The sequence below is a fragment of the Puma concolor genome, chromosome F2, assembly GCF_028749965.1.
Source record: "Puma concolor isolate L17-30 chromosome F2, mPumCon1.1.hap2, whole genome shotgun sequence".
In the NCBI taxonomy this organism is placed as follows: Eukaryota; Metazoa; Chordata; class Mammalia; order Carnivora; family Felidae; genus Puma; species Puma concolor.
This window is the reverse complement of record NC_141684.1, coordinates 16,129,704-16,142,061: the sequence shown is the minus strand read 5'-3', so window position 1 is coordinate 16,142,061 and position 12,358 is coordinate 16,129,704. Positions and strand designations below refer to the sequence as shown.

At 51.5% G+C, this 12,358-nt stretch overlaps 1 protein-coding gene across 5 annotated transcripts in view; it reads right to left on the bottom strand.

Moving 5' to 3' along the window:
• Positions 1-156: 156 nt before the first annotated feature.
• The window catches only part of MTSS1 (MTSS I-BAR domain containing 1), a 163,324-nt gene continuing 151,122 nt past the window's right edge, over positions 157-12,358 (bottom strand). The window contains exons 10-16 of one of the 5 annotated variants that reach the window (XM_086695053.1): positions 11,412-11,622; positions 7,533-7,652; positions 6,464-6,658; positions 5,001-5,174; positions 4,510-4,672; positions 2,742-3,095; positions 157-2,633 (exon numbers count right to left, since the gene is read on the bottom strand). In XM_086695053.1, coding sequence (XP_086551179.1) covers positions 2,395-2,633; positions 2,742-3,095; positions 4,510-4,672; positions 5,001-5,174; positions 6,464-6,658; positions 7,533-7,652; positions 11,412-11,622 — 1,456 coding nt within the window. In that variant the 3' untranslated portion in view covers positions 157-2,394. Of the gene's footprint in view, positions 3,096-4,509; positions 4,673-5,000; positions 5,175-6,463; positions 6,659-7,532; positions 7,653-11,411; positions 11,623-12,358 lie in introns of all 5 variants that reach the window. The other 4 variants (XM_086695052.1, XM_086695055.1, XM_086695054.1 and 1 more) reach the window with 4 other exon arrangements.

The window sequence follows — 12,358 nt, the reverse complement described above, 5'->3', positions numbered from 1 at the left end:
TCGATTGAGGCAACTCGTGTTCTCGGGGGTTCACGGCCATGACAAAAAGAACGTTCTGTGGGTGTTCTGAGTAAGCCCAACCGGAGTCTCCGGGTGTCTTCTGAGTTGCGACTTGCTAAGACTTGCGACTGAGTTTTAATAAGTCTTGAAATACCGTTTTTTGTTTTCTAGTGGTTCTTTATTTATAATGTAGGCTGAAGCAATTGTTACAAGGTAGAAGGGAGACACATTACACAATTGTTATTTATACAAGTTTAGAACAAAAAACTGCACAGGGAGAGGTCAACTCTCAGTACAAACTAGCAACTAAACCACAATAATTTACCTTGAGAAACGATTTCTTTATTTTTAGCTGTGACACTGCTTTTACAATATGCAAAAACACAAACAGAACTACCCAAGGTGTTTTGTCACATTCTTTCTACATTGAATTTGGCAACATTTTATATTAAATTTATTCAGATTATACTAACGTTTAAAAACTAAACACGTGAAAAGCTGTACCAGGGTACAGTCACATCCGTTTATTTCGAAGGTTTAAAATACCACTTTTATCTATTGTAATTACCTTGCAGTGATTTCTGCTTTTGCAAAAACCATCTCAAGCATCATATGCACAATGCATCAGCTACTTTTAGTCATCAAGATTGGTGGGCTAAACCACAGGCACTACTGTTGCTTATATTCTGTAGAAGGAGCTTGTTTTTCAAAGAAAAAAAAGCTTAAATAGTTTCTAATAATCATGCCTTTGCTTTAAAGCCGTAACATAAAATGCCCTTGAGCAATCACAGCAGTGTTAAATGTTAATATACAGAACAGTGACTATACAGGTACGTTACTCTCACATCCAATGCACTTATGTATTAAAGCATAAGATTATGTAATTGAAGATTAGAGCCAACAGAAACCTGCAGGGTCTGGGGGACCCACCAAGCTCCTGTTCGTTCAGAGGAACGGACCCAATTGCTTAAGGGACCTGCTTGGTTTTTTCAAACCCGGCTGTCTTCTGCAAACAAGATCCCTTTTAAACCTACAAATCTCTGTTGGCTTTAGGGAATGGGCATTAGAACAAATCGAACTTTCACTTAAAGTAAGAAAAGACATAAATCCATTCCAAAAACATTACCTAGAATACAAAAAAAGGGACAGTATAGTGGCCAGATTCCCAGTGACAATAAATAAATCCTCCTCTCTTCAATGTTTGGTATGATGCCAATTCACTGCCATTTGTTGAAAAGAAGATAAGAAAAACAAGCCCCCAGATTGGTAAACACATTGGCAAGTTGCTAGATTCCAAGCTGGTTACCCTTGTTAAATCCGCTCGAGTTTTTTCAAAATATTTGGGCTTTTCAACGCGCCCAGCCTGCTGGGCACAGTTAAGTAAAAGGCATTTATTTGCTATATCTAAGAATTCCCTGCTCTCATCATTTTAAAATGTTCTTCACATTTTTAAAACTGCCTTACCCTTTTTGGACGCATCTGGATCCCATGAAAGTGGGTACAAGAGACGAGTAACTGAAGTGGGGGGTTCTAGGTCTAACCGGCGGCAGCAGCATGCACGGGATTGGAGGTGGGTGCTGTGCAGTCAAGAGGAATCGTGGGAGAAAGGAAGTCCTTAAACACCCTACAGAAACAGACACTGCAATCCAGTATGGCTTGTTCGGATGCATTTACCATGAAGATACTAGAAATTCAACCTACAAGGCTACTCTTAAATGTTAACAGGATCGGCTATGTTGACAGTGTGCCCCTCCCACGGCCCTCCCCCCAATCCCAACAGAGTCTACCATTTCCAGATTCACTTCTCTCTGAATATTGCTCATCAATTGTTACTCCTGCTTTTCTCAGCCAGAACATACTACGTTTAAGTGAAGATTTTACCCCTTTATCCATTTTGTTTGTACATTAAAATAACTTGAATTTGCTTCTAAGCCAGACTACTAACAATGCATCTACAAAAGCTTGCAGGAAAAAGAAAAGAGAGAAAAGAAAAAGCGAAGTATAGTTATCCTTTTTTCTGAAATTAACTACTTCGTGGTTCCCCTGCCCCGACCACCCCCCCGCCCCATTATGCATTTAAAATTTTACAAAGACTTGTAAAAAAGTTAAATGGAATTTGGCACCTTCAGAAAAATCAAAAGGGAAACTAAGATTAAAATGTGCAGAAAGAAAACTGTCAATATTTACAAATTAAAAGATCAAAGTTATGTCAGTTACGTATGTTGCTTTTAATTCTTAGCTAAAGGTGTCGAGTACTTTCAAAAGAGCTGTATTCTGAGTTGCCTACAAAATCTTTTGTTTGATTACAGATTGGAATGGATCGAGACAAATTAGGTTTTATGAATTAAACAGTTCCTTCCCCACTGGCAGCATTTCTTGGGAGCCTAAGCGAGCCTACGAGAAGCGAGGGGCTGAGCGGTCGTTTGTGGTGGTCTTCTTCAGTTTCACGCCCCTTCGGATGGCGTTCAGCATGTCTTCCCCTTGCGGAGTATCTCTCGGGCTCAGGTCTGCAGCGTCACTCTCTGGAATCTGGCCTGGGGAAGCAGTGGCACTTGAGGGATCCCTTTCCTGGTCTTCGGCCTCGCTTTCTGGAATCGCCTGTCTGTGCTCCTCGGGGATACTGGGCTTCGGGCCTGGAAGAGGAGGGTTGACGGAGGCTTGGCCACTCCACATTGAGGGGGGCATGCTGGTGACACCCTGGGGGCCCTCACCCACAGAGGGCGACTCGGGGCTGTGCTCACCCCTCTCCTCTGGCCCATCCGGAGGTGCCGGCAGCACCCCGGGGAGGTCTGGGACGGTTGGGGTCTTGACAGGGATCACGGGTGTCTTGATGGGGATGGGACCGGCTCCGATGGTCCCCCGGCGGACAGAAGGCTTGGTGGAGGGGGTCCGTCGGATGGTTGCAACCCCTGGGGTGACCACAGCAGGTCCGAGGGTGGTGGGGAGGCCAGCAGTTGAGGCCGGGCGCTTGGCTTGGAACATCCGTCGGTAAGACTGGCTGATGTCACTGTTTCTCGGAATGGTGGATGATTTGTCAAACTCCTGCTGGTCTGCCTCCTGGTCACCGCTTACAGAGAAATAATCATAATCTGAAACTGATGACAAGGTTTGATTAGGAATCTCCAAGGCAGCAGCTTTGCTTTTTGATTCTTTTGTGCTAGAGGACAAAAGGCACGAGAGGCCAGGCGCTTTACCCACAGCCTCATCCCAAGCACCTCCCCCAATCTCCACACCGTCCTTAGAGGCCCCCAACGTCTGAGAACTGCCCCCCAACCCCGCCACCAGGCAGGGATCTTCGTCCTGCTCCCGATGTAATCCTGGGCCCTAGAACGGGGCTGGACGTCACAGGCACACACGCGATCCTGTTGAGCGGTGAAGCATGCCCGAAGGCCGGGCCACATCAGGGCTACCCACCCAGCTGCTCTGGGAGGAATAAAGGAGGTGAGCGGGAAGAGGAAAGAAACTCCACAGACCCTCCAGCCCGGAATTTGACAAGAGAAACAACCCTTAGACGATCGCAGGCCTTACTCTCTCATAAGGGACTCGCCAGGCGAAGGCTGGAAAAAGAACGGAGCTACTGGCAACGAGCCCCTGAAAACAGGTACAAAGACAGGCTCCGTCCGCGAGGTGTGTGTATGTGCTCTCAACACTGGGGTCACACGGGAGGCAGAAGCACACAGAGTGAACGTCTTTGAGCGGGTTTCTGAACAGCAGCACCACCGGCATCTGGGGCCAGGCGAGAGGTTTGTTGCGGGGACAGGGGGCCGTGCTGTGCATTACACGATGTTTAGCGGCATCCCTGACCATCTACTAGATGTCAGCAGCACCCCCTCCATTGGTGGCAACCAAAAATGTCTCCGGACATTGCCCGATGTCCCCTGGACAGCAAAACGGCCTTTCACTGAGACCCACTTAGTCCTAGAAGTTCTGGCCAGTGGACCGCAAACACGTTTGCTCAACTCCCCCAGATGCGCCCTAGCCCCGGCCACCATCTTGCTGGCCTGCGTGTGCTGTGGTGAGGGAGGCGGGGTTAGTAGAAGAGTTGGCTGGAATAGGTGAAGAACTCGGGCCTTCAGAACTGAGGTTCAAGCTCCGGGGCTGCTCATCGATTGTTTGGGCGAGGTACTGAGCCTCGCTGTCCGATGCGTAAAACGAGGGCGAGAATCCGTACTACCATAAGCTCAAATGGGAAAAGAGAGCGCTTAGCACAAAGTGCTGCGACACAAATGACCTGACTGTCATTCGCGGCATCTGAGTTCACCCTGGGAGCTATCCTGCACCCGGATGGTGAGACATGGGAGAAGCTGCAAAAGTCCGGTCACCGGACGTGGCAGCTACCCGCTCACTACAGGTCAGCTCTCGCGAGCACGCCCAGAGGATGACAGTGGCTCCGCAGCGGGTCTGCTGGCCAGGGCTGACGCTGTGCTCATTCTTCTGCCTCGTCCCGGCAGGGAGGGCACCCCTTCTCCTCACCTGCCAATGCTCAGGAAGCCCCAGACCGCCTCGTACCTTGGGAGGGGATGGTGTCCTCAGAGCAGCACGGGGTGGTCGTCTGCGTGCTGTAGCCGCTGGAGCACTGGAGCGAGTCCCGGCTGCTCCTCTGCGTGTCCAGCTGGAGGCCCCGCGACAGGGCCAGCGCCAGTTCCTCGCAAGCCTCCATCTCCTCACCAGGCTGCACGCGGGAGGAACGAGAGAGACACAGACAAGCCACGGGGGCCGTGAATGCCCTGTCCGGTGTCCCCAGAGCCTTTCCGCATACTCCTGCAAGTGGGAGCCTCTGCAGTGCTCCTATTCTGCTCCCGTGAACATCACCCATCTATGGGTCCTACCCGGGCTCTAGAAAGTTCTACCAGTCTGATGTCAATACAAGGCTTTTCCCCGGGGGTGCAGGAAGTTCGGGGTTGGGGCGGGGGGAACAGGGCTCAGGTCCTTCCAGCTGCAAGGCTGACTCGGCCCCCTGCTGCTGGCCAGGTCTAGAGGGCAGAGAATAAAAGCGTCACCCTGGTGGCAGCTGACACGGTCATGCTCCGTGGTCTCTGAGCTTCCTCGGCAGCTGCAGGCGCACCACCCACAGCAGTGGGTCCTCCTCCATTGGGGTCCGGCTCCCGCTTCTCCTTGCGGCGCTGTAGGGTGTTCACCAGGGGCTGATCATAAGGTCCTGGCTTGGCCCAGTCCTAAGTAGAACAAGTGTGGTCAAGCACCAGGGCCTCGGCCTCCGTGTGGAGGGCCGCAGAACCCTCCGGACAGCTGCCCGCAGACGGCAGCTGGCCCCGGCAGGGGAAGCTCAGGCTAGGACAGGCCAGCAGGCCCTTCTATGTCCTCAGCCGGCTCGAAAAGAAGGCAGCGGAAAATCCTTTGGGGGCCCCCCGGGTGCCTCCCCTTTCCTCATATCTGCCCAAAGATGAAAAGCCTTCAACAACCAGGCAGGTGGGTACCTGTGGGAGACTCGGCCACCTAACGGCTGACCAACTGTCTAAGGTGTCCGAAGGCACCAGCCAGTGGAGACCCAATCCCCAGGGACAGCGCCCCCCCACTTCTGATGTCTGAAGGAACCCTCTCTCCTCCAGCAGCCCAAATGTCTTCACTTGAGTGAAGTGGCCACCAGGGGGCACTAAAGGAATTCAGCCTCGCTCGGAGGCTGAACCTCCACTTCCTGGATACTGCGCCCCCCAGCAAGGGCCCTCAGGATGTGCCCTCTGAGGCCCTCACACAGGAAAGGCCGGCCTCTGGGGTCAGCAGGAAGACCCTGAGGAGCCTGAGGGGTCCACACTACCTGTGAGGGGTTAAGCCAAGACCTGCTCTAGAAGCCGCAGCCTAGGCTAACCTGCGATTCAAATTCGGGGCACCTCCTTGTAGGATATCCTCCTGGCATCAATTGGACTCGCTAGGAAATAATTTTAAAACTTTGCTTTTATATTAAAGCAAACATGTTTTAATAGAAAACAAATGAGACTAAAAATAAAGTCTGCATTCACATTGAAGATAAAACATGATGATAAGCCAAAAACATAGTTTGGATTATGGTTCCGTTACCATGGCCCAATAAGGGACTCCAGGGACAAGTCTGAGGCACATGGCGGAGAAGGGCAGTCCCTCCCAGCCCCTGGTAACAGGGACACCCTGCGGTGGCCCCAACAGTGTAGAACTGCCTGCCGGCCCTGCAAGGCCATGTCTGGCATCACCGTCTAACCACCTCTAACCGGGCCGAATGAATGTTTCCGAAAGGGAGCCATTCCCAGCTCCGCTCCACGTGGACATTTCTATCTCAGATCTGCCTGCTGCTTTTTGGTTCTTCCCAGTGGGAATTTTCTTAGGGAGAGGTGTTATATGGGGAGGAAGGCAGAGTGTGGAAGGAAGGGGCAAGGGGGGGGGGGTCAGGATGAGGACCGTGGGACAGAAGAGGGGGGAGCACAGAGCCATGAAGGGGGAGGAGGGAAAGAGAGGAGGGAGGAGAGACACAAACCTTCCAGCTAGGGATCTGAGATGACGGGAACATGCCGGGCCCAATGGTGTAATAATGAGCGTAGTCTGGAAGGTGGACAGAGGTGACCCGAGGGAGCAGGCGGGAGGCAGGCAGGCAATGAGGGGAAAGGCTTGCCCCCACGGGCCCCACATGGGACTCACTTGGCAAACTACAGTGAGAAAACCCGTTAGACAACTGGAAACAAAACAAACAAAAAAAGGGGGGGGGGGAAGGAAAATAAAATTAATATAACAGGATGAGTGTGGAGGTACAAGATGGCATTGACATTCAAGGGAGGAGGGAGACCTGAGTATTTATAAATAAAACAAGCGGCGGGCCCCGCTGCTCCTGGATGATCCGTGGTGCCAGAGGAAGGGCCACGGGGGCAAAGAACACATACTGGACGGCAAGAAGCGTTCAGTCAAGCAAATAATTTATCTACATTTTAGAGTAGTGTGGAAATTGATCGGTGTCCTTAATTTTTTGGCGTTCTCAATGGTTTTGGATGATTTATAACCGATGGAGCTTAATTTCACGGTGATAATGATTTGTTCGTCTCATTATGCGAATTTAAAACATTCTCAAGCAACAACTGAAAACTGTTCATTCCGGGTTTCTGAAATCATCACACTGTTCAGGAGCAGAATCCAAATCGGGGTGACGGGGGAGGAGGGGTTGGCGAACTAAAAGGAAGAAAAGCGCACAGCCTCTGATGCAGTGAGATGTCCTCCTCCGATGGTACCGCAACAAGGAGGCCACGGTGGGTGGGGTACTTGGGAGGGGGAGGGGGGACAGATGAGCGCACGACACTTCTGAGAAGGAGCCTTCCACCTCCGAGCTCCCCATACCCCTTCCTCTCCCTCAGGACACTGCAAGGTCATTGCCCAGGAGCCAGGCACCCTTTCAAGAAAAAGCCCTCAGCCTTGTCCCTCTCTCTGTCCCCAAAAGGGACTGCTCCTGGGATGCATTTTGTAGATTTTGAGTTTCAAGGTCCTGGTGGTGACAGTGACGGTAGGTGGGGGGCAGGGGAGGAGGGGTTGGCCACGGTGGCCGGGGCCCAGCCGGTCACCTTCTCTGTGGACGCCCAGGCGCCCATGGTGGAGCCTGAGCTGACTGAGGTGGGCGAGCTGCACTCGCTCACGGACTGGCAGGTTTCGGAGGCTTCAGAGGAGGCCGAGCTGGACGAGTTCTGCAGCAGGGAGGGACCACATGCCACCAAAAGTAACAGGAAATCAAAACAAGAAGATGGGGTGGGGAAGTGCACGCACAGAGAGAGAGAGACAGACATATACACAGAAGAGGGAAGGATGAGAGAAGCAGAGGGTTAGGGTTATTTTTTTCCCTTTGCCAAAGCTGCACCCACACAGAGGCTTTCAAGCCCTCGAAAAGCAGCATGAGACACCTGCCAGATGGTCAGCCCCCCAGGACCCTGATGTGTGTGTGTCTAGTGTGTGCCTGGCACTGGTCGGTGAGACTCCCCGTGTTCCTTTGGGCATTTCTTCTCATGCCACACGTCGAGGTCCCAGGGGAGGCCTGCCTTTGCTATCTCTCAGGTGCACAGGCATACTTAGTGCCTGAGGACTGACCCCCTCCACCACCACCACCCAGCTTGGGCTTCTGCTCCATACCTCTCCAGTCCCCAGCCTCTCCCTGTGTCACATGCAGCCTCTGCACCCATGCAGGGTGGTTTCCAGCCATGAAGCTGCATCTTCACAGGGCAGGTTTTTAGGTTTCTCTGCCTGGGAAATGATTTTGAGGTTTGGCCAGTGAGGCCTTGAGATCAGTGCAATGTTTCCAGGGGCCATCTAGGGAGGGACGGAGCATCTGGAGAGATCTGGGGCATTACAGAAAGGAGGTCTGACTTGGGACAACATGTCCTTGTGCCGATCTTTATTTCACCTCCAGTCTTGCCGGTCGCCTGGTGTCAGCCGGGGTACGTGCCCCCAGCTCAGTCTCCTGACATTTGGCTCGGGCAGGGACCATGCCCGTGGGCTCACCGTTATGTCTCAACTTTCTAGTCCTGTACTGGCACGTGACAGGGGCTCAAAACTACTGAATGGATGAGTGATGAAGACCATCTCTTCCAATATAAACTTCCAATATAAGCACCAAGATCGTGCTCGGGCACACCCAGATATTTAAGTTCTGTTCGCTGCTAACTGCAATCTCCGGCTCATCCTTTTGTTTAAATAAGCCCAACCCTACCGGGGTCTACTCTTACTTCCTCAAAGTGTTCCTGAATTCACTGCCAAGGAGGCCAGATTCACGTTTCTGTCATGTTCATGTCCACCTCCTTCACAGCCAAAGAAAGAAAGGTTCCGGCAAAGGGACAGAGCTATAGCTCTCCATCCTGCAAGCAGCAAGGCTCTGAGAAGACACTCCAATGCATGGGGCCCCACAGAACCAAAGCAAGGACACGCTACCCACTGGACGCCCTGATGGCTCCTCAAGCTCAGAGTCTGGTTGGTGGTTCCAGAGCCAAAGTTTGAGGGTTTGTATTTAAGTTACGATTCTGTTACTTCTCAGTAGAGGAGCCGCAACCTTAATCTAAAACTCCAATTTCTTTCATTTTTGGCATAGGGCTCACTAATATCTAACAGAGGAAGAGAAAATGAAATTTTCTATGTGTCCATCTATGTATGTAGCACTTAATCAAGTGTACAGAGAGGCCAGTTATCACTATAATTTACTAGGGCTGTTCATTTTGGTCCCTCTAATTCAAGTATGTTCAACTTGAAAAAAAGAACCAATAAACCATTCCAGGACTGCAGGTTCCTATTTCTTTTGGCTTCTGTTCATTTTTCCTAAAGAACCTCTTGCCTCCATGGAATGAACAGCTCTAGGACGAGACCCTCACAACAGACATAGTCCCACTCCTGGGCACAAGTGGATTGAGGTTAAATTTGAAAAGGGCACAGTGGAGGAAAATATTTAACATATTTCATCACGTGGCATTGGTTGAGACCCATGTGACCGAGTAGAGAAATGAAGGGCTCCTTCCCCTTAGAGATGTGTGTGCCCTTCCTCATCCTAAATAAAGGTAACATTTTAGGAGACTGGATCCTCTGGCCTATGTGATTTGTACAATTTCCTTAACTTCCCCTCTACCTTACAATTATAAGCAGCTGTAATGCCTTTTTTTTTTTTTTTGTAAAAATAGAATTCTGTTTTAAATTTTGCAGCATCCCTGAGCCTATTAAAACTACCCTAGAGTACCCTAGAGTTGCTAGCCAAGCAACTTGGGCACCAGCTTTCAGATTTAAGTAAATCCCACATGCCAACTTCTGCTTCCCTCGACATTACTGGAGGCAGAAACGCTCACTTCAGCCTGATCCACACACAGTCTTTGTCAGGGAGGCTGGAGGACGTGGCCTCTCTTTTTTTAGAAAGGAGTGTCAGCACACAATACTATGTTAATTTGTCAGTTGATTAAAAACACACACAGAATTAGGCTGCACATCAGAATAGCCTTGGAAGAAACTGCAAATTCCTGTTTTCCTTTCAACCATTCACACTCTGCTTTCAAGACACACAGGTATGGTTTAGCTCTGCCACATGGCGGGGGACAGGCAGGTGACACCTTTCGGACCAAGCCAAAGCGCCCCAGCTAGGACAAGCACATTAGAACTCAAAGTCGTGCCTCTTGGCCCAGAATGTCTCTGTTTGAAATGAAGTCTCTCTGCCACAAAGACAGAGAGAGGCCACAGTCTCCTGGGACAGCTGAAAAATGCCAGAGGGACCACTGAGCTGAGAACCTCTGGGTTCACCAACATCAGACACATCAGGCAAGGAACCTTCTGGCTTAAATTCCCAAAATACTTCAGCTGCTTTCTCTACATGAAGTGTTCCCCAAAACACTCTCCCAGGGACACCTCATGGCTGAGACAGAACAGAAAGGACTCTGGACTGCTTGCCAGAAACCCTTGTTCCAGGTCCCCAACCTGCAGGTCAGATAATTGTGCAGCTTGGGTAAGTCACATCTCTGAGCCTCCGTTTCCACAACAAAACAGGGATAACAATGCTGCACAGATAGCAGACGTAGCATGTCCTAGGGTGGTGCCGGGGACACTGCAGTCAGTGACTGCGAAGCCAACTGGATACCTGGATACAAGAAAAGCACGCGACCTTCTAAGTCCAAAGGATCTTGGGCCAAAGCTGGGTCAGCCTCAGAACACACAGTGGGCACTGAGCCACATGCTCCCAGCAGATGGCACTGTGGGGCACCCTGGATGGCGTCTGCTGTTGTGCTGCTTATTACTAAGTAGGAAGCCAGACCCCTGGCACTCAGAGAAAGAGGACGGAGAGGGTAGCACGGGAAGGGCATCACAATACCCTGTCCAGCCCCTGCCTCCTGCTCCAGCTGGAACCACGGGCTGGGCTGGGTCTGGCGCCACTTGACCCAACTGGGGCTGCAAGATTCCCCGCCGTCCCCTCTCCCAGGAGCAGAATGCCAACGGAATTATCTGCAAGGGCTCTAAGGATTCATTCTCATCCTCACACCAATTGCTAAAAGGAACTGGAGAGGGCCAAGGAAGGTTTCCAAGGCACCGTTCAAGGACAGAATCTCCGCCATTCAGAGAGAAGCAGACGTGCCGGCGGAGAAGGTGCCACCATCGCACGCACGTCCGTTAATTAAGCAGCATGCGAAGCCAGGCACTTACAGGGACGCCGGAGGATGGCCAAACTTCCTTGAGTCCGTCTACTTACCTGAGAGGACTCCCCAAACCAATGTGGCGACTTGACCATCACCACCATGGAGACAGGCTTCAAACCCAACTTATGGTTCTCACCCTTTGGGGAAAGGACACATCTAAAGATGAGAAATTAATCCAGAGGTTTCTTGCGTCGAGAGGACAGGGGTCTGCCTGAACCAACATCTTTCTTCGCATCCGGCCAGTGACGGTGGTCCAGGCACCACAGCCACTTCTGGGGCCAAGGGCACCCTTACCTGGTTGGGGGCCTCTGGCGGCATGGGGGACGGTGACTTGGACTGGAAGGCGTCCTGCGAAATGAATCCTGAGTCGTGGGAGGACACGCTGGACAGGCGGACGGGCGCCTGCTGGGCCAGGTTGGAGCTGCGGTAGCGGTAGTGTGAGCTGGGGGAGTGAGTGTGAGAGCCGCTGGAGCGCGAGTCGCTGCTGTTGACGCTGTTCAGGCTGCTGTGGGGGCGGAGGGAACGCGGGCGTGCAAGGTTAGGGGGCAGGGATAGGGGAAGGGGGGAAACAGAAGACAACGGAACAGGGGAGGGGGGAGAACACAATATAATCAGCTGGGTACCACGGAGCGCTGGGCCAAAGGTAAAACGTGTTTCCAAAACACCAAGTCATCAAGCTAGGAAACAAAAGGTTTTTATCATGTGAGCAAGCGGGGAGAAAAGTGGGGGTTGTCAAAAAGCAGGTCTGCCAAGACTCACTTCTCTGATGGTACGATGAGGTGTCCCTGGCACGGAGGCCCAGGATTCTGAAGGGTCAAGTGCTACCCAATTAACTCAGCTAGGTCATCTACCACCAAAGCTAGAGACCTAACATCTGTGGCAGGAAAAGAGACGGGGCTGATCTTATCTGCTCATCTGCTTGCAGAATCTCATGACCTCGGAGCGAAACCCACTAAGGCCTCAGCATCATCTGGTTAGTATATTCGAGGCTCTCCCTTAGATGCACCATCTGGGTCCAGGAAACCAAGGTCCACCCGGACAACCATCACTTTGGGAGTGCAGGTGCCACGGGGCCCCTCAAGGAGACTTCATCCTCGACGAGCCTGGTTCAAGACCGTCATAAAGAACACAGGCAAATCACCTCTGTGTGTTCATGTCAGCGTGTTTTACCTCTTCTTACCAGAGTCGATGCTTGAATGAATGGCTTTTCCCTGATCACAGAAATTTCTCTGTGAGAGTAT